This window comes from Geotrypetes seraphini, chromosome 5 (genome assembly GCF_902459505.1).
Source record: "Geotrypetes seraphini chromosome 5, aGeoSer1.1, whole genome shotgun sequence".
In the NCBI taxonomy this organism is placed as follows: domain Eukaryota; kingdom Metazoa; phylum Chordata; class Amphibia; order Gymnophiona; family Dermophiidae; genus Geotrypetes; species Geotrypetes seraphini.
The window spans coordinates 17,241,611-17,264,560 of record NC_047088.1 but is presented as its reverse complement, the minus strand read 5'-3'; the positions used below and the strand labels follow the sequence as shown (position 1 = coordinate 17,264,560).

Sequence of the window (22,950 nt, the reverse complement as noted above, 5' to 3'; positions counted from 1 at the left end):
AAGAGGAAAAAAGGTTGACTTGAATATAAGCTGGGGAGGGGATAATATTCATGTGCTCTGCCTTGCCACAATCTGCACCCAGCCCCCCTCACTTCCTGCCAGGCTCTGCACCTAGCCTCCCCCCTCACTCTGCCCTGCCAGACTCTTCACCTTGTCATCTGTTCCCCCTCTCTCCATGCCCTGTCCCCCCCCACCACCTCCACCGAGCTTGCCGTATGACCTGGTGGTTCAGTGGTAGGCCGGGGACAGGAGAATCCCTCCCATCTCCTGTCCCAGCCGACTGACAATTTTTTTACCTCCCTCCCACCTCCTCCTGTGTATCTTTTTTGAATCCCTAGTGGTCCAGTGATGTACTGGGCAGGAGTGCGCTCTCTGCGCTCCTGTCCCGCGTTGAACCCCTCCCTGAATGACTACCTCAAGTTCTCGCAGCCCAGCGGTATACTGGTATACTGAGCATGAGCGAGTTTTTTGTGCTCCTGCCTGGCCCTGAGCCGCTCCCTGAATGACTGCCGCCAGTTCCCATGAGTCCCTCGAGAACTGGTGGCTGCCATTCAGAAAGAGGCTCAGCGCCGGGCAGGACCGCAAAAAGCTCACTCCTGCCCGGTACACCACCGGGCCGCAAGAACTCGCAGCAGCCATTCAGAGGGGCTCAGCTTGGGGGTAGGAGGGAGGAAAGCTTGCTTCTGACCGGTACACCACTACACTGTCAGGGATTCAAAAAGGCACACGGATGGAAGCAGGAGGGAGGTTAAAAAAAAAAAAATTGCCAAGAGTCGGCCGGGATTCTGAACTCAATTCTGCCTTCGACTGGAAGCCAGTGCAGTTTCAACGTGTCTGCTGTAATTCTGCCTCCTCTTTTCAATCCAAATATAAGCCTGTGATAGCTGTGTTTTACAGAGTTTGTAGTTTACGCATGATCAACTAAGTGCAGTCCAAGAAAGTAATATCACAATAGTCTATTGATAATTGTACTAATACTCACGTTTCCGGCTCGTAGGTTTTCCCAGGGGCCTGTACTACCACCAATCCTCAGTGATCAGCAGCAGCGAAAAGAGGGCCTGGACCAGTGCTTAGTGAGGGTGGGTGGCACCCCCTCCCCTTCCTGACCCCCCTGCCATGCGCGTGCCCCCCTTCCCTTCCCCCGTACCTCTAACTTTCCCGGCACAAGCAGCATCACGAACTTGCTGCCCGCGTGGTGTCGGCTCTCCCTCCGACGTCACTTCCTAGGTGAGGGACCCAGAAGTGACATCAGAGAGAGCTGGCGCCATTGCGGGCAAGTCCATAATACTGCTTGCGCTGAGAAAATTAAAGAGGTCGACGGAAGGGGTCGGGAAGGAGCAGTAAGAGGCAGAGCTGAGGATGGGTGACGGCGCCTCCACCAAGATGGTGGCCGGGGTGGGCCTTCCCCCCCCACCCCTTACTACCCACTGATCTGGGGCCCATTTTTCTCTTTCCAACTGGGTGTGCCTGTACCATGAGCATTTTAAATACACTTCTCCCTCTGTATTCGCGGTTTCAGCGCACGCGGTTTCGCTTATTCACAATTTTTTGCATGCTGACTCCTCCTCCCAAAATTACATCATACGTAAAGTAGCTGTACTGTACCGATAAAAAAGTTTAGCGCTTACCAGCATTCGCTCAGGAAATCGCTGCTTCCAATCTTTCACCCTCAAAATCGCTGTTTCCCAGCTTCCCAGTGTTCACAGAGAAAAACGCTGTTTCCCAGCATGCACGGAGAAAATCGCGAATAACATATAAAAAGTTATTCGCGGTTTCAATAGTAAAAACGGTGGTTGTTACAAAAAAAAACAACAAAAAACTACAAACAACATATAAAAAGATATTTGCGGCTTTTCTGTATTCGCAGCTATGTTCCGCCCGCAACCACCGCGAACACGGAGGGGGGAGTGTAGACTGCCTATCTCATAACGTTGGTCAAATTCTGTAACTTGGTTTCCCTAGTGCCCAGCTCTCAGGCACTACGAATATAGCGGCTGTTGGTTATTTCTTTATCTACCACTTATATCCTAAGTGGTTTTTACATTCAGGTACTTTATCATATTTCCCTATCTGTCCCAGTGGGCTCAAACTATCTAGTGTACCTGGGGCAATGGGGAGGATTCAGGTCACAGGAGCGGCGAGGGATTTGAACCCACAACCTCAGGGTGCTGAGGCTGTAGCTCTAACCACTGGATGATGAGACAAGTCCGTTGTTACCAGGCAACTGCATAGCCCAGGACACTTCCAAGCAGGTCTGCATTTAGGCAAAGGGCAACTGTCCTCACCGTCAAATCTGAACAAGCACCAAAGCATTGCCCCCCCCTCCGTTGTCCTCGGCCTGTGCCTGTCGTTCTGGTAGTCCCCACCAGCGACTAGAAGCCTTTTAAAGGGGCAGCAGAGTCTCTCAGCACACGAGGGCCAAAAGGCCCCGTGCAGAATTCTCCTTCCTGTGATGCTGCCAAGTCCCACCGACTTTATCCTGCAGGAGAGCTCCAGAATAAGGGAGATTGTGCAAAAAGGAGCAATCTGAGTCCTCTCTTCATCCCCACTTCTCTGCCTCCCGGCTTTCAGGGGTCACGGCCGAAGCAGTCACATCAGAGCTCCAATCAGGTTCCAGCGCCCGCTAATTCATTGCCGATTTAAGACAAAGATGAACGGAAAGGAGAGCGCTCACATGCTCTCTCCCCACAGCGGGGGATTAAATAAGGGAACTCGCCTGCCCATCTAGCAAGGACAGTAGAGAATCTTAACAGGACAGGAGTGGCCCGGAGGTTAGGGCCACGGCCTCGGCACCCTGTGGCTACAGGTTCAAGCCCAGTGCTGCTCCTTGTCACCATGGACACTCCATTGCCCCAGGTACATGATCGGGAGAAATACCTGAATATCTAAATGCAAATGATTTAAGAAGTGTATAAATAAAAAAATTAATACCTGCAAGCTGTGAAACATCAATGAATGGCGGCTGGGATATGACCTGAACGGCGTGGACAAAATGTTGCTACTCTTTGGGTTTCTGCCAGGTACACTTCCCCCTCCGTATTCGCGGGGGTTAGGGGCAGAGCGAATATTAAAGACCCGCAAATAATATTCGGGCCGGTTCTGCCCCTAACCCCCACTTCCCCCGGCTATTTTAAGCCATGAAAGCTCCCCCTTAAGCCTTACCTGGTGGTCTAGCGGGTTTTCGGGGCAGGAGCGATCTTCCCACGCTCCTGCCCCGTGCAGATCGCTCACAGGAAATGGCTGCCTTGAGCTCCCGTCGTCTCTCGAGGCCATTTCCTGTGAGCGATCTGCACGGGGCAGGAGCGTGGGAAGATCGCTCCTGCCCTGAAAACCCGCTAGACCACCAGGTAAGGCTTAAGGGGGGGGCTTACAGGGCTTAAATTAGCCTGAAAAATGAAAATGCTTTTTTTTTGTTTTAAAACCGCGAATAAGCGAATCCGTAGATACGGAATTCGCGAATACGGAGGAGGAAGTGTACTTGTGTCCTGGATTGACCACTGTGAAAACAGGATACTGGGCTAGACGGACCTTTGGTCTGACCCCGTGTGATCGTTCTTATGTAGAAATAACCGGAGAGACTGCACGGACTAATATGCCTTTATCTGCCAGTATCGACTGTGGCCCTCTAACTCCATTTTCTCCAGGGCCAACAGAACATTTCGCTAGGCTCCAGTGATTAGATAGGTTGGCCAGAACCCCCAAACAGTTCCCGGGGCCACAGTTTACCTCGCAGGTCTCTGTTGAAGTCATGAAGCCTCCGAATCTCTCCCTCCAGCTTGTTCCTCATGGCCTTCTCCAGGGTCTCGCGCTTTGAAGATGACTTCACGAGGTTTTCATACGCTTCGGAAACTTGCTGGATTTCCGTTTCCAGCTGTGGTGAAGAATACAAGAATTAATTTCCAGCCTCCAGGTCAAAGCAGTTCAGATTGTTCTAGAACCCAAACTCAAAATCCACCGCCACACAAGCCCGAGCCATTCCAGCTTCCGAGTTTAAATTAGTTCTGTGGTGTATCGTGGCTCATTTCATTCAACCCCCCCTCCTCCCCCCAAGGCCTAGACTCTACTTTCAAGATCATCCTTTCTGATTCTGTTCATGTTAACCCCTTCCCTCTCCCCCCCTCCGTTCCCCCCCCAGCCTCATCATACTACTTTTCAGAGCGATATTCCACTGGTTCACAAAAGACCGATTCCTTTCTAAAGCCCTATGCTCCATCTAAACTACTTGTGTTCCATGTAGCTCACTAGTAGCATTATCGCTTCTTCCCTGATCCTTATCCCAGACACCGATTTCAGATGGTTCCCTTTTCCATCCAAGCGTTTCCTGCATCACCCTTTTAAATACACATTTACATCTTTTCTAGAGAACAGAAAATGGTAAAACTAGAGGGCATAATTTGAGGTTGCAGGGAGGAAGACTCAGGAGCGATGTTTGGAAATCCATTTTCACGGAGAGGGTGGCAGATGCCTGGAACGCCCTCCCCGCGGGAAGTGGTGGAGAGGAAAACGGTGATGGAATTCAAAAAAAGTGTGGGATGACTAAAGGAAATAAGAAGGCTCCAGATAATACAGAACACTGCAGTAAAGATTATATTTCATGCAAAGAAGTTTGACCATGTCACCCCCCCCCCCCCCCCCCCGTATATAAAGCTCATTGGTTACCAGTAGAACACAGAATCCTCGATAATAAAACCCTAAGCGCACATGCGCACTTACAACCGCATGTTCCCTGCCGCCATGGTATCTGACCCCGTGGCAGTGTTCGATTTGCAGCACGCGGCAGCTTGAATGCAAGCCGTTGGGGAGGAGCACGGACTTTCAGCACAGCTAGAGCAATTCATGAGCTCCCGGTCCTTCAGTCGCAGCCGTCTCCTACGAGCTGTCTGTCTGCCCCGAGCAGCCACGTCTTCCCCGAGCAGCCAAGAAGGCTCAGGAAGCATTAAAGTGCCCAGATAGAGGGCTAAAAGCGCTCCGGTCGCTGGTACTAATTTTAGTAGTCTGTCAGGGATTAGGCGGGAAGAAGCCGCCTCAGCCGCCAGTCGCGCTCTGTTTTCCCCCTTGAGGCTGAGCTTCCATTTACTTTGGCCAGGAGTGAGAAGGCTGCAGAATCAAAAAGAGGTAGGTCTGAAACGCTAACACCGGACTGAGAAAGGGAGAGCGAGGGAATACAGGAGAGGAGGCCGGGAAAAGGCAGCAAGACAGGTACTGGAAGAGAAAGGGAAAGCCAGGCAGAAAATGGGTGAGAACAGGAGAGCAAACCAGTGAGGGGGGGGGGCAAAAGGAGAAGGAGAGGAAGAGTGGGAGAAACCCAGGCCGAAACCTAAAATAAAAACAACCGCTGCCACAGAGGGGGAAAGGGACGCTTCCGTCTGCGGCAGGGAAGGGTGGGGCTTCTCAGTGATGGATAGGCGCCAGGGACATGGGAGAAAAGGGGGCTGGAAGCTGAAAGGGAAAAGATGGGAGAAGGGGGCTGTGGAGGAGGCTAAAAAAGGAGTTTGGAGCTGGGGCTGAAAATAGGGGACATGTGAGGGAAGGAGGCTTTACTAGCACCCGTTAATGTAACGCGGCTTAAACACTAATCACTTATAAAATTCTTTTATTAACTTTTAAAACTAGACAAAATAACCAACCCGAATTTATTAATAATCTTATCCCCTATAATGCTTCTAAGATCGTCCGCCAAAAATCTTCTTTCTATCCCGTCTCTGAAGTATATCAACACAATGAGGTCTTCCACCTTCTCCGTTAGCGCTCCCTCTCTTTGGAATAATATTCCGTCCCATTTACGGGAAGAATCAACTCTTAATCATTTTAAGACAAAGTTATAAACATTCCTTTTTCTTGACGCCTTCGAGACCTAAATGTCCTTTTCAGGCCTACATTGCTTTATTTTATTTTTAGCCACCCTTCCTTTTGTTTTGTTCCCTATTATTGTAGTTCTTGCCCTTTTCCCTTTTGTTCCTGTTTGTCTTTGTTTTTAAATGTTTTTAATAATTATTGGTTTTAATGATGTTCTGTCATCTTAAATAGGTTGCTTGGTTTTTCTTTTTAGTCAATACACGTTTTTATGACTTTGTACACCGCCTAGAAGGTTGATTGGGCAGTATAAGAAATTTTAAATAAACTTGATAAACATAGAGGATCTCTAATTAGAAAATGAAGGATGTAAATTAAAGAGCTAAGGCTGGTACTAGACAGACTTGTGGTGATTTGGTGTAGAATGGGGCTGGGGAGGGCATCAATGGGAACTCCACTAACTTGAGGATGTTACTGGCCAGACTTTATGGTAGATTTCTTGCAAACAGTATAGTTGGATAGGCTGGAGTGAGCTTGGACGGAAACTTCAGCATTTGGAACCTAGGATAATACCATTAGGCTGCTCCTCCACTCGAAGCATATATTTAGTGGAGATTCATTTTGTCTACTTTGTGAATTTTGTGCAAAAAAATAAGTAACAGCATATAAAACATGATTCAGACATTCAAATACTTGAAAGGTATTAACGTAGAACAAAATCTTTTCCAGAGAAAGGAAAATGGTAAAACCAGAGGACATAATTTGAGGTTGAGGGGTGGTAGATTCAAGAGCAATGTTAGGAAATTCTACTTTACGGAGAGGGTGGTGGATGCCTGGAATGCGCTCTCGAGAGAGGTGGTGGAGAGGAAAACGGTGACGGAGTTCAAAGAAGCGTGGGATGAACACAGAGGATCTAGAATCAGAAAATAATAGTAAATATTGAACTAAGGCCAGTACTGGGCAGACTTGCACGGTCTGTGTCTGTGAATGGCCATTTGGTGGGGGATGGGCTGGGGAGGGCTTTAGTGGCTGGGAGGGTGTAGATGGGCTGGAGTAGGTTTTAACAGAGATTTCAGCAGTTGGAACACAAGCGCAGTACCGGGTAGAGCTTTGGATTCTTGCCCAGAAATAGCTAAGAAAAAAAATTTTTAAATTTAAATTGAATCAGGTTGGACAGACTGGATGGACCATTCGGGTCTTTATCTGCCGTCATCTACTATGTTACTATGTTTATTTTGGTATCGTTTGGTTTTTCTAACTTTTAAATTTGTTTTTATGTAATTGTACACTGCTTTGAAACCTGATTAAGCGGTTTAAAATTTTTTATAATAAACTTAAACTTGAAACTTGTGAGGTTGTTTATGTGATTTGTCTAACAGTGTATGTGTGTACGTAATTGTCCCTATTTTACTGAGTTTTAACATTTTTTTTACCATTGCATGATGTAAACCACTTAGGAATGTAAAGCGGTATATCAAGAATGAATACAACTTGAAACTGAGACGTCAATCTCTCAAACGTCTCCCCCTCTACCTTCTTCCCTCCCCATCCCACAATCGGTGGCGTACGAGGGTGAGAGGCGCCCCTCCCCCCACCCTCTTCTCCGTGCACCCCTTCTCCGCACCGCTTTAACTTTCTCGTCACGAGCATCATCACCAACTTGCTGCCCGCGTCAGCTCTCCCTCTTTTTTTTTTTTTTTTAACTTTATTTGTCAACTTGAAACAACATACAAGCAAGTAACAACAAACACGGTATATTCTCAGCGACGAGTACAGAAATGAGATGGGTCGAGAACACCAACGGAACGTGGATTATACAACTGGAACGCTCTTCCGGAGGCTGTTATAGGGGAAAACACCCTCCAGGGATTCAAGACAAAGTTGGACAAGTTCCTGCTGAACCAGAACGTACGCAGGTAGGTCTAGTCTCAGTTAGGGCGCTGGTCTTTGACCTAAGGGCCGCCGCTGGAGCAGACTGCTGGACATGATGGACCACTGGTCTGACCCAGCAGCGGCAATTCTTATGTTCTTAACTCTATAAACAGCTGCTTCAAGTTAAACAATTTTGCCAGCTTTCCCTCTAAATGTCACTTCCTAGGTGCGGGACCCAGAAGTGGCGTCTGACGCTGGTGCAAGGAGCAGGTCGGAGTTTTTGCTCACACTGGCAAAGAGCTAGAGGTCTGATGGGGGGGGGGGGGAGTGAAGGAGCGTGTGCAGCAGGGGGAGGAGTGGGAAGGAGCGGGGGGCCGGAGAGGAAAGGAGGACAGATGCCAGAGCCCCCACCAAGACGACGCCTCGGGGCAGATTGTCGCCTCCCCCCCTACTATGCCTTTGCACACAATTACCCTTTCTGTATGTCTACAAGTTTATTAAAAATAGACTCTCCCACCTATCAATGGATATGTCTAGGCAGCTTACAATTTAAAATGGGGGGGGGGGAGGAGGTGGAGTGCTTAAGTTGATATGACAATGATAGTGCAGGAAGAGGGGGAGAGAAATAGAGCAGACCCTCGCGGGGGTTAGGGGCACAGCCGGCCCGCGAATATTGAAATATCGCGGATAACTTTCAGGGCCGGCTCTGACCCACCCCCGCGACTCAGACCAGCCATTTTGATGACGGCTCTGCACGGGGGCAAGAGCATAGGACGATCGATCCTGCCCCGCGTCGCCGCTAGACCACCAGGTAAAGTCTGGGAAAGGTCTGGAATGCAGCGTTTCTTTAAAAAAAATTTTTAAAGAAAATCACGAATAACCGAATCCGCGGGCACTGATACATTTCCAGAGAGGACAGTGGGGAGGGGCTGTGCTGCAGTCTTATTTTGATTTATTAACTGCCTTTATGAAGCGATTCACTCAAGGCGGTTTACGCTTACAAGTAGTCAGGTACTCTTTTAAGAATTTGCCCTAATATCTGACACCAGGGGCGATGGCGGGTTAAGTGACCTGCCCAAGGAGAAGCACAGGAATTGAACCCACAACGTCAGGCTGCCGAGGCAGCCACTTCAACCATTAGGTCATTCCTCCACTCCACTGCATCAGAGAATTTTTTAAAAAAGGTCAATTTTTAATTGAGGTATCAAGGTTTGCAAGCAGAGATGCTGGGGAAGTTTATTCCACCGTTTAAGATTCTACCTCATGTCACATCCGGTGTCAGGTCAAAAGCGCGCCGGGACAAAGGCGCGCGCAGACAATTGAGCGCAGCGTGGAGGCGCGTGCCACAGAAAATTACTGTTTTTAGGGCTCCGACGGGGGGGGGGGGGGGGCGTGGGGGTCAGTTGTCGGTGCGTGCTTTTGTCTTTCGCGGGGTTGTCTATGAACCCATCTGGTGTCAGGTCAAAAGCGCGCCGGGACAAAGGCGCGCGCAGACAATTGAGCGCAGCGCGGAGGCGCGCACCGTAGAAAATTACTGTTTTTAGGGCTCCAACGGGGGGTGGGTGGGGGGAACCCCCCCACTTTACTTAATAGAGATCGTGCCGCGTTGTGGGGGCGTTGTGGGGGGTTTGGGGGTTGTAACCCCCCATTTTACTAAAAACTTCACTTTTTCCCTGTTTTTAGGGAAAAAGTTAAGTTTACAGTAAAATATGGGGGGTTACAACCCCCCAAACCCCCACAATGCCGGCGCGATCTCTATTAAGTAAACTGGGGGGGCTCCCCAACAACCAGAAGGACCCGTTTCAAGATTTCGAGTTTACACCCAGTTGCGTCTACTACGAACTATCAAGACTCAAAGTAGATAAAGCTATGGGACCAGACAACCTACATCCCAGAGTACTAAGAGAATTGAGTGAAGTCCTGGCAGAACCATTATCTGTTCTTTTCAATCTCTCCCTAAGCACAGGAAGAGTCCCCTTGGACTGGAAAACCGCCAACGTTATCCCACTCCACAAAAAGGGATGCAGGACAGAGACGGCAAACTACAGACCAGTGAGTCTCACGTCTATAGTGTGCAAGCTCATGGAAACACTGATCAAACGACATCTCGACATGATCCTAGACGAAGAAAACCTACGTGATCCACACCAGCACGGATTCACCCAGGGCAGATCCTGCCAATCTAACCTGATTGGTTTTTTTTGACTGGGTTACTAGGCAGCTAGATGCCGGAGAATCAATGGATGTGGTGTATTTGGACTTCAGTAAAGCTTTTGATAGCGTCCCACACCGAAGATTATTGAACAAACTGAAATCAATAGGGTTAGGGAACACTCTAACTACATGGGTTGAGGATTGGCTGAGTGGTAGACTTCAGAGGGTGGTGGTAAACGGTACCCCTTCCAAAACGTCAGGCGTGATCAGTGGAGTGCCGCAGGGCTCGGTCTTGGGCCCGATTCTATTCAACTTATTCATAAGAGATATTACCCGAGGACTTAGAGGAAAGGTATCAATGTTCGCCGACAACGCCAAACTTTGCAACATAGTAGGTAAAAGCATTTTACCTGATAATATGACGCAAGATCTACTACTGCTTGAACGGTGGTCGGCAACATGGCAACTAGGCTTCAATGCTAAAAAGTGTAAGGTAATGCACCTGGGTAAGAAAAACCCGCACAGAACTTACATACTAAATGGTGAGACCTTGGCCAGGACCACGACGGAACGTGATCTAGGGGTGATCATTAGTGATGACATAAAGGTTGCAAATCAAGTGGAGAAGGCTACCTCCAAGGCAAGGCAAATGATGGGTTGTATTCGTAGAGGTTTTGTCAGCAGGAGACCTGAAGTTATGATGCCGCTGTACAGGTCCATGGTGAGGCCTCACTTGGAGTATTGCGTTCAATTCTGGAGACCACACTACCGGAAGGATGTGCAGAGAATCGAGTCGGTTCAGCGAATGGCCACAAAGATGGTCTGGGGGCTCAAGGATCTCACGTATGAAGAAAGACTGAATAAACTGAGGCTGTACTCACTTGAGGAACGAAGAGAGAGGGGTGATATGATTGAAACATTTAAGTACATCACGGGCCGTATCGAGTTGGAAGAATATATCTTCTACCTCATGGGACCCTCGACCACCAGGGGGCATCCGCTAAAAATCAGGGGAGAGAAGTTCCATAGCGACTCCAGAAAATACTTCTTCACTGAAAGAGTGGTGGATCATTGGAACAAACTCCCACTGCAGGTGATTGAGGCCAACAGCGTGTCGGACTTTAAGAGAAGATGGGATATTCAAAGGGGATCCCTAGGGGAGTGAAACCAGAGGGCGGGTATTTGGAATGGGCAGACTTGGTGGGCTATAGCCCTTTTCTGCCGTCTTTTTCTATGTTTCTATGTTTCTAACAAAACCCCCCGTCGGAGCCCCTAAAAACTGTAATTTTCTTCAGCGTGCACCTCCGTCTTGCGCTCAGTTGTCGGCGCGCGCCTTTGTCTTTCGCGGGGTTGTCTATGAACCGTCACATCCATGTGTTGACGTAAACCCCCCCCCCCAGCTTTGTCCCAACTCCTCCACAACGCTTCCTCAAACTCCCCCCTTTCCTCAAAATACGACCACCCCTACTGCTTGCACTGTGACCAAATTCACAGAGCCCAAACACAGTGCTGTCGTCACATCTGGATGTGCACTTGGGGGGGGGAGGGGTGGATGGCGGTTCACATCGCATAAAAGTTAGCCAGGGAATCTGTGGCATTAACATTAAAAGCAAAGCTGCCAGGAGCGGGGGAGGGAAAGAGAGTGAGGCACGCAGCTCCCTGATTAGAAGGGAGTTGTCAGGCTCCGTCAAAACGTCTGATGGAAGCCAGAAGGGAAATGTGCCAGAGGAGAAACGAGCCCTTAATGCGTGGTGAAAGATTCCAGATGGGAGGGAAAATTACATCATAAAATGGAAAACTAAAAAAATCAAAACCCAGAACAGAAAAACCTGTATTGTAACGATCGGAGGTTGTTTATCCCAGCACTTATGCATCAGTTTCATTCTACAAGCTTCACCCCCCCCCCACCACCTTTGTTTTTCAAATGGTGGCAAAAAAGAGTCGTTGCACCTTAACGACATCACTTTTCGCTTGAAGGCTTTCATTTAAGCCCGTGTGCCGCAAACTTTCTAAAGCCGCAGTACACTAAACACTGGGTCACCCCTGGAGGAAACCTGGACACGCGACGTGCGACGTCATTGCGTAGACGTCCGCGCACGCGCGGGTGTGTTCTAGTCACGGCCCCTGAGATTCCTATTGGCGCCCGCGGTGGGGTTCTGGAGAGGGAGAGGTGTGGACGGCTGGAGAGGCACCGGCGCTGGCTGACTGCCTATAAGACGTGCTTCTCGCTGTGAGTCAGCTGGCGCCCCTCTTCCTCGGGCATCTCGCAGCACACCTGGAATTTGCCGTGGCGCACACGGTTTGCGTTACACTGATTTAAGTTAATTAAAAAAAAAAAAATAATAATAATCAGAATTCTGTTTGAAGGCGTAACTTAGGGCTCTTTTTACTAAACCATGCAAGAGCTTCCTACCGCGGCCCGGCAAGGTTAAGTGCTGCGATGCTCATTCAGTTCCTATGAGCCAGAAGCTGTTCCGAGCAGTGGGTAGCGAGGGTGACACCCCTTCCCCACCCCCACACCTCTGTAGCATTCCTGGCGGGAGCAGCAACCCTCCCCCAAGCTGCGGTCGCATCAGCTCTTCCTCCGAAATCGCTTCCAAGGCGCGGGTCCAGGAAGTGACATCAAAGGAAGAGCTGACGCTGGCGCCAGGAATGTTACATAGGTACAGGAGAAGGGACGTGGCGCAGAGAGGCGGGCGGGTGCCTGTGCCCTCGCCAAGACAGCGCCCTGGGCGGACCGCCTCCCCCACAACCACCACCACTTACTACGCCAGTGCTTCCAAGGTTTAGCAAAACCCAGCATTAGTGCTTAGTTTATGAAGCAAGGAAGCCAAAATTCGTGGTCCGCTGCTACCCGTTGTGATCTCGGGAACGTCACCTCAGCCTCAGTTGCCTCAGATAAGATTGACATTTGGACAGGGAAATGGCTCGTGGGCTTGAACCCAGCAGTACCTTGAGCTCATATTTGGGGTGGGGGGGAAGGATTTAGAACAATTGCTTTTGCTTACTGACACTTATGAGGAATTTAGGAGACATCTAAAAACATATCTGTTTTCAAAGTATTTAGGCAGCTAATTCGTAAAAATTTTATTATGCACTATTTTGATCATTTTAGTGTCTCTAATTATTGGCTTTAAACTTTTTTAGTTCTTCTTTTATTGTTTTTTATTTTAACTATTGTAAACCGCATAGAACTTTACGGCCTTGCAATATATAAACTGATTATTATTATTAAACTAGAAATCCAGATCAAATGTCCTGTTTCTGAACTTCAACTCATGCAACCCCTAAGTTGAACAAATTTCAAACTAGTACGCCCGAGCTCCAGAATCGGCAGAGATTTTGAAATGGACATTTAAAAATGGGCATATTCTAATCCTGACAACCGAAAACAACATTACTTTTTCCTGCCATTTTTTTTTTCTTACTGTGTCAGTCTGAGCTCTTCTCTTAACTCTGCTCACTCTCCTCTTGCTCTTTATAGTATTGCGAGAATGGACGTTGCTTGTCCTAGTACAATACTGTAGTTCTTTTCTGCCTTTCTGGTTTTAGACCGTGCACCCCTTGGCTCTGCTTGGTGCCAATGTTCCCTCTAAGCTGTGCGGCTACACGGTCACGCAGCCACACACCTTTTAGCAGGAGGTCACACTGCTGTTCAGTCCCACCGCACAGCCGGGGAAGTTGGAACCAGCACCCCTTCGGTATCGCTTTTCCATCTTGTGCAGCAACATACTGAAAAAACTGGCTACGGTACCTTCTCATATATACCCGCAGCTGCCGGCCCGCCATCACTTCTTTCAGGGCAAAGCCACCAGCCAGGATATGTATGGGAAGGTCCCATAGCCAGTTTTGTTTCATTTTGCCGCTGTTGCTTGGGGAAATCAACAGCGGTGGGGATGCTAGAGGGCCAAAATTGGTGTATGTGGGGTGGGGGAGAGAGAGGTAGCAGATGCTGGTGGATATGGGGTGGGTAGAAGAAGGGGCGGACACTCTTGGAAAAGGGTTGAGGGAGAGGGGGGTTGACACTGGTAGAAGTGGATGGGAGGAGAGAGAGGGGCAGAAGGTAAAGGAAATGGTTTGGGATGGGGAGAGAGGGGGTAGATTCTGTATAGAAGTAGGAAGACAGATTACAGATAGGGGGAGAGAGGGCAGATCTTGGGGAGTGGGGTACAGGAAGGAGGGAGATGATGGAACGGAAGAAGTTAAAGGGGAGATGCTGGATGAAAGGTGAGGGGGAGGAAAGGGGAGAGAGGGGAAATGCTGGATGGAAAGGGGAGGGGGTGATCAGCTATATAGATGGAGGGAGACAGAAGCCCGGATGGAAGAGGGAAGAGACAGACGAGGGAGATACTGATGGAAAGGGGTTGAGAATGTGGAAATGCTAGATGGAAAAGGAGAGAGAGAAGGAAGAATGTTTGAGCTGAGGATAGAAAGGAGGGAGATTATCAGACCTAAAGGGAAGGGGGACTGGACTTGATATAGCCTCTCTGTGGTTACAAAGTGCTTAACCCTTCATTGCCCCTGTACCTGAGGCAATGAAGGGTTAAGTGACTTGTCTAGAGTACACAATTAATCATAATTAAAAATTTTAATCGAAATGCAGCTCTACTAGTTAGGATCCCTATGATTATTATTATTATTCTGCAGGATCTGAAAACAGAATCTGGGTATTTACAGTTTCAGAAGTCTTTAAAAATGTGGCTCTTCCTTAAAACCATGGATAATTTGTGAAGATTACTACTTTTGAGTATTTAATTTGGAAGGGATGGTTTAATGTGTTTATGGTTTAGGGGTATTGGGGGACGTCCAGACTGAGATTACTAGGGTTTTATTTTATACTAGTGTTTAAGCCCGTTACATTAACGGGTGCTAGAATAGATGTGTAGACTTATAGCACAATGGGGCACTGAGGCCTTCTTTCTTTCTGTCTTTCTTTCTCTCTCCCTGCCCTCATCTCTTCCTGGCCCCCTGTCTGTCTGTATTTCTTTCTTTCTGTTTCTCTCCCTGGCCCCCTGTCTTTCTGTGTGTCTGTCTTTCTTTCTTTCTGTCTGTCTCTCTCCTTGGCCCTCTTTCTGTCCGTCTTTATTTCTGTCTCCCTGCCCACTGTCTGTCTTTCTTTCTGTCTCTCCCTGCCCGCTGTCTGTCTTTTTCTTTCTTTCTGTCTCTCTCCCAGCCCGCTGTCTGTCTGTCTTTCTGTCTATCCCTGCCCGCTGTCTGTCTGTCTGTCTTTTTCTTTCTTTCTGTCTCTCTGTCTTTTTCTTTCTTTCTGTCTCTCTCCCAGCCAGCTGTCTGTCTTTCTTTCTTTCTCTCTCAGGCAAGATGTCCAATCGCAGCTCTCCTCCCTTTTACCTCCGGCTCCTTCCTGTGTGTGCACCTGGCAGCGGTGCCTTGACCCCTAGAGGCCTGGACGTTTGCCGTTCGTCGAGGCACAGGCTGGCTGGGGTGTTGGAGGGGGGAAGCCATTGCTGCGTATGTGCATGAGGATGAAGGCTGATGGAGAAACCGCCGCAGGCTCCTACTGTGCATGCAGCAACACAGACACACGGATCACAGAGCACAGTGCATGGAGGCATGGAGACTGAAATGCGCATATGCGCTAACGGTTTTATTATAGCGGATTCTCTAATGTATTATTTGTTGATTGCTATCGGGTCTGAGTTTATATTATTTTGAAATAGTGTGACACTCCGTTTCCCACCTTAAAAATGTCTGCTCAAATTAATTAAATTAAATCAGGTTGAACGACATTCAACTTTCTACCTATCCATCCCAATTTCAAATGGGAGAAAGAGACAGAGAAAGTATTTTAGGAGCCATATTAAGATTATAGCTTTGGCCTTGCCAGCAGAGAAAACTTTACCTTCTGTAACCTTGTGACCTTCTCATAACATCCGTCCAGTTCCTGTCGCAGGGATCTATTCTCCTCAGACAAGATCTCCACCATCTGCTGGGCCCTGGACACGATAGCAAAGGGGTCCCCTTGCATCTGCTGATAAGGAGAAGGGAGCTGCTGAGGTCTTGGCATGATGTAGTAGGAATCCCCCGACTGCTGCTGTTGATTCAGGAAAGGCTGGGACAGGCGGCAGGGATCTCCCTGATGGGCTTGGTTGGAGAAACAAAGCAGCTGGGACCGCTGGGGCCCAGGGAAGAAGTCCCCCTGGCTCGGAGACAGGAGCTGTTGATGCTGGGACGCCGCCCCCGAGGACGGTGGTGGAGACTGAAGGAAGGTCAGAGAGCCTAGCGACGCGAGCGAGGACGTGGGACTGTGATGATGTGGGAACCTCTGCTGCTGTGGAAAATCCTGATTCTGCCTGCAAAACAGCAAATGAACAAACTGAACACAGGGATTTCCTGGTGCAGGCCTCAGTCAAACCACACGCCACGGAGAAAACGTATGTATGCATCACTGCATTGAGGCATCCATGCCAAACCAAGCTTACATAGATCATTAAATCACTGGCTAATTTCCCTGCTGGCCTCACAAGACAAGGCAGGGCCACACAGCTGTTAAACTTGGAGGAGATACAAGTTCTAATCCCACCACCACAATGAACCATGAGCGTGTCATCCATATTTCTAGAATTCACATCTTGATGGACAGCTGCCTGGGACAAGTGGAGCGTACGCTACAGGCACAGCACAGACCCTCCCTTTTTTTCCCGTTATTTGAAAATGCCACAATACTGGAACATTTTCAAAGTGGAATGGGTGCTGCACAGCCTTGACACCGAGATAGAGAAACTCTGCTACTCCCGCAGCCTGTCAAAAAGACAAATAGCGCCCAGCAAGACATCTATACCAGCCCCCAATTCCAAATAACTGTGATCTAGCACCCACCTTGGCAAATTCATCTAATCCTAGAACAAGTTTAAGGGCTTTATCTTTTGGTTTTGCGATTTACGGCCCATTTCAAAAAGTCAAATTACACTGTACAGGATATTTAGGGGCTCTTTTACCCCTGCTCCCTTTTTTATGAAGCCGCGTCAGCTGTGGCGGTATTACGTCCAACGCTCATAGGAATACTATGAGCATCAGAGCTAAAACCGCCATGGCCAGCAATAAAAAAAGCCCAACGTGGTTTCGTAAAAGGGGGAGGGGGTTAATAAAACAGGTATAAAATGGGCTTCTTAGCATTTTAGCATGTGCTAATTCCATTAGCACATACTAAGATTTTTAAATAAAAAAATTAAAAAAAAAAATGAACCCTTTATTATCATATTTTTACAACAAATCACTCACAAAAGCACGTTTTCCTTTTTCTTCTTTTGATCTCAGTTGTCTCTGTTTAGAAATTTGGGGTATATACTATATTCGGTGTCAGGTCAAAAGCGCGCCGGGACAAAGGCGCGCCCAGACAATTGAGCGCAGCGCGGAGGCGCACACCACTCTAAATTACTGTTTTTAGGGCTCCGCCGGGGGGTGTGTGGGGGGGAACCCCCCCACTTTACTTACTAGACATCGCGCCGCGTTGTGGGGGGTGTGGGGGGTTGTAACCCCCCACATTTTACTGAAAACTTAACTTTTTCCCTGTTTTTAGGGAAAAACTTCAGTTTACAGTAAAATGTGGAGGGTTACAACCCCCCAAACCCCCCATAACGCCGGCGCGATGTCTATTAAGTAAAGTGGGGGGGTTCCCCAACAAAACCCCCCGTCGGAGCCCCTAAAAACAGTAATTTTGAGCGGCGCGCGCCTCCACGCTGCGCTCAATTGTCCGGGCGCGTCTTTGTCTATCGCACCGTTGTCTATGAACCCTATATTCAAAATAAAATCTGATGTTACAAGGGAGAGTTACAGCCTCAGCACCCTGAGGTTGTGGGTTCAAATCCACATTGTTCCTTGTGACCCTGGGCAAGTCACTTAATCCCCCCCATTTAACCGGGACAGTCAGGGAAAAATGCTTGAGTACCTGAATAAATTCATGTAAACCATTCTGAGCGTCCCTGGGTTATTTTGACACTTGCTTGTAAAACAGTTCGTATGGGCTATTTACTTCTCACTGTTCTAGACATCTTAATGCAATAGCTTTGCTATTTTGGTTCAGTGATGATTACTGGAGTTTTTTTTAAAAACATTTTCAACATACTGTTTATTAAAAACCTCTTTATATTAAAAAAATATATCAATTTCTATATAGAATTATCCATCAGTTAATCATAATATTAATACCTTCAAAATCAAGAATTTTCAGCCATGATCTTTTTCTTAAAAATAATATCAACCCCCCACACACACACTCAATAAACACACTCAACACACACACTCCATCATAATCGTATATCATATGTTAAGTCAGGGATCTCAAAGTCCCTCCTTGAGGGCCGCAATCCAGTCGGGTTTTCAGGATTTCCTCAATGAATATGCATTGAAAGCAGTGCATGCACATAGATCTCATGCATATTCATTGGGGAAATCTTGAAAACCCGACTGGATCGCGGCCCTCGAGGACTGGAGTTGCCCACCTCTGGTCTAGAATTACCCTCCATATGTATAATGCAGGGATCTCAAAGTCCCTCCGAGGGCCGCAATCCAGTCGGGTTTTCTGGATTTCCCCAATGAATATGCATTGAAAGCAGTGCATGCACATAGATCTCATACATATTCATGGAGGAAATCCTGAAAACCTGACTGGATTGCGGCCCTCGGAGGGACTTTGAGACCCCTGTTTTAAGTGGACAGAATATTTGTAGATCCCATCCTGAGCAAGAATGTGAAGGATTAACTACATATCCTCACTAAGGAGACGCTATTGGAGACACAATATTAATTTTTTAAGTCAAAGCAATTCAGCTGTGAACACTTCAAAGGCTTTCTACGGCTTCTAACAATCTCCAACCAAACACGTATTTCGCAATTAAGTGATCATAAAATCAGATCCCAGGAGACGGCATCAAGTTAGGAAAAAAAAAAGTAGCAATTTCAACACAAACTGCCACTGAATATTGATACAAGATCTTATTTGCTTTATACTGCGATATCAAAAAGTAAAAATCGTAGCAAAATGCTAGCGGTATTATGGAAGAAATCCCAAACTTTCTTCCAATACAGCAACGGTGAGAATACTACAAGGAAATTTTAAGACAATCCAGGAAACTTGTGACCTTTGAAATCAAAACGATAAAATATTTTGACACCCACTAGACAGGACTTAAAAGATCTCGATTTTCTATCAAATTACCAACCATAAAACTATACTGCTTTGTCACCTTCTTATCACCCATCCATATCTCCGTCACCTCCCCACTACCATCCCTCTGCATTTCTCACCTTGCCCAGTCCCTCCTCTCTTCTTGCGAGACCGTCATTGGAATGCTTTGATGTTTCACTTATACACCCTGCTTATTTCTGATCTGAAGGGTCACCTTCGAAAGCTAATCAATAGTCCAATAAAAAAAGGTATTACCTTATTTCCTTCCTGTCTTTGTTTTATCTAATATAATAAAACCCTAAGCCACACATGCGCACTCTTACCTGCGTGCTCCCGTTTTCCGTGCGCTGTAGGTCCCCGCAGGTAAGAGTGCGCATGCGCAGCTTAGGGTTTTATCAGCTTCAGGCGGTGCGGAGGCTGTCGGTCGCGGCGGCTGTCGGCAGAGGGCAGACGCGAGGTAAAGGGTGCTGCAGGACAGGAGAAGAGACGGGGGGAGAAAAAGGAAGGGAGGCCTACTGCTGGACTGGGGGAGCAGGAAAGAAGTGCTGATGGACAGGGGAAGAGACGGGGGAGAAAAAGGAAGGGAGGCCTACTGCTGGACTGGGGGAGCAGGAAAGAGGTGCTGCTGGACAGGAGGGAGATTAAAAAAAAGGGAGAAGGGCTGCTGCTGGATAAGGGGAGCAGTGAAGGGGTATAAGACTAGTTTCTATATATTACCTATAAAAAGCAGACTAATACGGCTACCACACCATTTTACTCAACACAACACCCCCAAACTGGCACTTCCGTCAGACGTAAAACAGTTCCTACCAGCAGTGACGCCACACCAGTCTACGTCTTATCCAGTCTATACGCAGTTGGGTACCGCGACTGGATTTTGTCTGAAACCGAATCCAAACGTTTTACTGTCATGAATTATAACAGACTGCAAACATGGCCTTTTTAGGAATCTAACCCAGCTGTCCTTTTATTTCTGGTAATGAAACAAAACATGGCGGAAGCCAATGGCAGATCAGCATTTTAAAGCCCACCTAGATCCCACCGAATTAAACTTGCTTTCACAGCGCTATTTCTCAGCTATATTTGGAGAAAGCAACTTTGAATGATGTCATTTCCCGCCTTCAACAGACTCTTCCCCCCCATCCCAATACCTCCAACCTCCTTTCTCTCCGTGTATTCGAGTACCTTCACCTCAGCTGCATCGTACGCTTTTAGCACCATTCACGCCGTCTGTCTCTTTGAGGCATCTTCCATGCTCTGCCGTGCCATCTCTTCTGGTAAATTTGCTGGTTCCGAGCCCTCAGGGCTATGCCCACCCAGCCTGGTATATCAGAAGTCTCACCTACACACGAGGGACCGTGCTGGCATTTACATTTAAAACCTGTGCGCTCTCTCCTCACTGCATGTGTCTCTCATCCCAGGAATGTAGGTCACTGTTCTCGCACTCTCCTCTTGCCTGGCATGCCCATCGTCACTGAGCTTATAATTTAAAAGAACAACAATACCTCGCCTTAGTACACCTCTGCTCATCACCACCCTGAGAGGCATTTGCCTAGTGATAAAAGCCACACTGTGAAAGACGGTTGCGCCTTCTGAGGGCGGGACACCACTCCAAGACTCCTGGCAACCCTTCACTTTTGACAGCTCCCACAACAACAGATCACAAGGGAAAGGTAATGGGGACTTGTATTTCAAAGCCGACATTCAAAGCGGTGGGCACTGGAGGATTAAGTGACTTGCCCAGGGTCACAAGGAGCAGCACTGGGATTTGATCTCGCAACCTCTGGGTGCAGAGGCAGCAGCTTTGGTCTGTCCCAGTATGGCAATTCTTATCTGAGCCAAGTACAGGACAATCAAGCCATTGTGACATCACTGCTGAGGTTGGCTCTTAGGCATTGGTGGAATGAGGCATTATGACATCACACTCTCAGCTCCGTAATGTTAATACTAGGCTTGATGGACCTTCAGTCTGTCCCAGTGTGGCAGCTCTTATGTTCTTATGTGAGTCAAGTATAGGACAGTCAAGCCATAGTGACATCACTGCTGAGGTTGGCTCTTAGGCATTGGTGGAATGAGGCTTTATGACATCACAATCAGCTCTGGAATGTTGCTACTCTTTCGGTTTCTGTCAGGTACTTGGGACCTGGGTTGGATGCTGGGCTTGATGAAAGGGAATGGGGACTGCCTTTTTGTGGCTTTGGCATTCAAGGTGGTGGGCACTGCAGGATTAAGTGACTTGCCCAGGGTCACAAGGAGCAGCACTGGGATTTGATCTTGCAACCTCTGGTGCAGAGGCAGCAGCTCTACCAGTGAGCCACAGCCCTTCCCCTAGAACAGGGGTGTCAAAGTCCCTCCTCGAGGGCCGCAATCCAGTCAGGTTTTCAGGATTTCCCCAGTGAATATGCATGAGATCTATTAGCATACAATGAAAGCAGTGCATGCAAACAGATCTCATGCATATTCATTGGGGAAATCCTGAAAACCCGACTGGATTGCGGCCCTGGAGGAGGGAATTTGACACCCCCGCCCTAGAAAGACACGAACAAGCCACATATTAACACATACATCACCTTTAAAAACAAGTTGCCAACATTCCTAAGAAACAATAGAGAATGACCTCAGATAAGGACCATATGGCTTATCCAGTCTGCCCAAGCATATCATCTATCACTTCCTCCCTAGGGTTACCAGACACCCGGGGGAAACCCAGACATGACTTTTCTTTTTTTTTTTTTTTTAGCGGAATGGCTGGGGACTTTCCAAAACCTGGCAGTTTGTCTGGGTTTTAGAAAGCCCCAACGAGCTCCAGCCGCATCCGGAGGGCATCTGAAAATGCACGGACGACGTCACACACACATCTGCGCATGCTTCAGGCTCTCCGGACACAGCCGGAGCTTGTCGGGGGAAGGAGAGAGGAGGTTTGTGGGGGAGGGGCTGGGGCGGAAAGGGGTGGAGCCAAAGGCAGAACAGGGCGGGGCCACGTGTCCGGATTTTTGCGGCCCGAAAAATGGTAACCCTATTCCTACCCCCTTAGTGATACTAAGTGCTTGGCCCATGCTTTCACAAGTTTAGAATTGGTCTCCACCACCCTCCTTCCCCCCCCCTTTCTGTGAAGAAGACTTTCCACTGGTTCCAATGAAACCTCATCCCAGAGCGTCCTTTCCAACGAATGAAGCCTTCCTCCTGTGTATTTATACCATGGAGGTATTTAAACGTCTCTGTCATATCTCCCTCTGTCTCGCCTGAAATCTAAGTCTGCCCCAATCAATTTACGACAAACTGGCCATTTTTCTACATCGTTTCGAAGGTACAGTCTCTAGAACTGTGTACAGTAGCCCCAATGAGGATCCACCAGATTTTTCCTTGTTGGCCATTCCTCTCCCTATGCACCCAAGCATCCCACTGACTTTTCCCGTTACCTTTTCTATCTGTTTGGCAAAATCTTTAGATCGTCAATACAAACCTTCCCCTCCTCCCCCCGCAAAGTCCTGCTCCTACTTCTATTGTACTGCTCCCTTAGGTTTCTGTAGCCCAAATGCACGACCCAGTGGCATTTTTTAGCATTAAATCTTAGATATAGCTAAGAAGAAGAAAAAAAAAAAAAATCAACAAATTTTTACATTGAATCAGGTTGGGCAGACTGGGTGGACCATACGGGTCTTTATCTGCCGTCATCTACTATATTATGCCAAATTCTGGACCATTCTTCAAGCTTTGCTACTTCCTTCCTCGTGTCAGTCACACAACCAGGGTTATCTACCCCTTTTGCAGATTTTGGTATCGTACACAAAAAGGCAAACCTTACCAGACAGCCACATGGCAACATCGCTTCCAAATAAAAGAGCCCAACTAAGAACTCATCTGCTGGTAATATTCTTTTCCTCAGAGTGAGCTCCATTTACCCCCCAAAATGCTAGAAATGCTGACGCTGCTGGGTTACATTAATATTTGATAACTACGTCCGACTGCAAAATGCTGACGGCATG

The 22,950-nt window shown here is 47.9% G+C and overlaps 1 protein-coding gene across 3 annotated transcripts in view; it reads right to left on the bottom strand.

The window, feature by feature from the left end:
* Window positions 1–22,950, bottom strand: part of AMOT (angiomotin) — a 142,432-nt gene that overhangs the window by 67,670 nt on the left and 51,812 nt on the right. For all 3 annotated transcript variants that reach the window (XM_033945976.1, XM_033945977.1, XM_033945978.1), the window contains 2 exons: window positions 15,680–16,130; window positions 3,727–3,871 (listed from right to left, as the gene is read on the bottom strand). In XM_033945976.1, coding sequence (XP_033801867.1) covers window positions 3,727–3,871; window positions 15,680–16,130 — 596 coding nt within the window. The remainder of the gene's footprint in view (window positions 1–3,726; window positions 3,872–15,679; window positions 16,131–22,950) is intronic.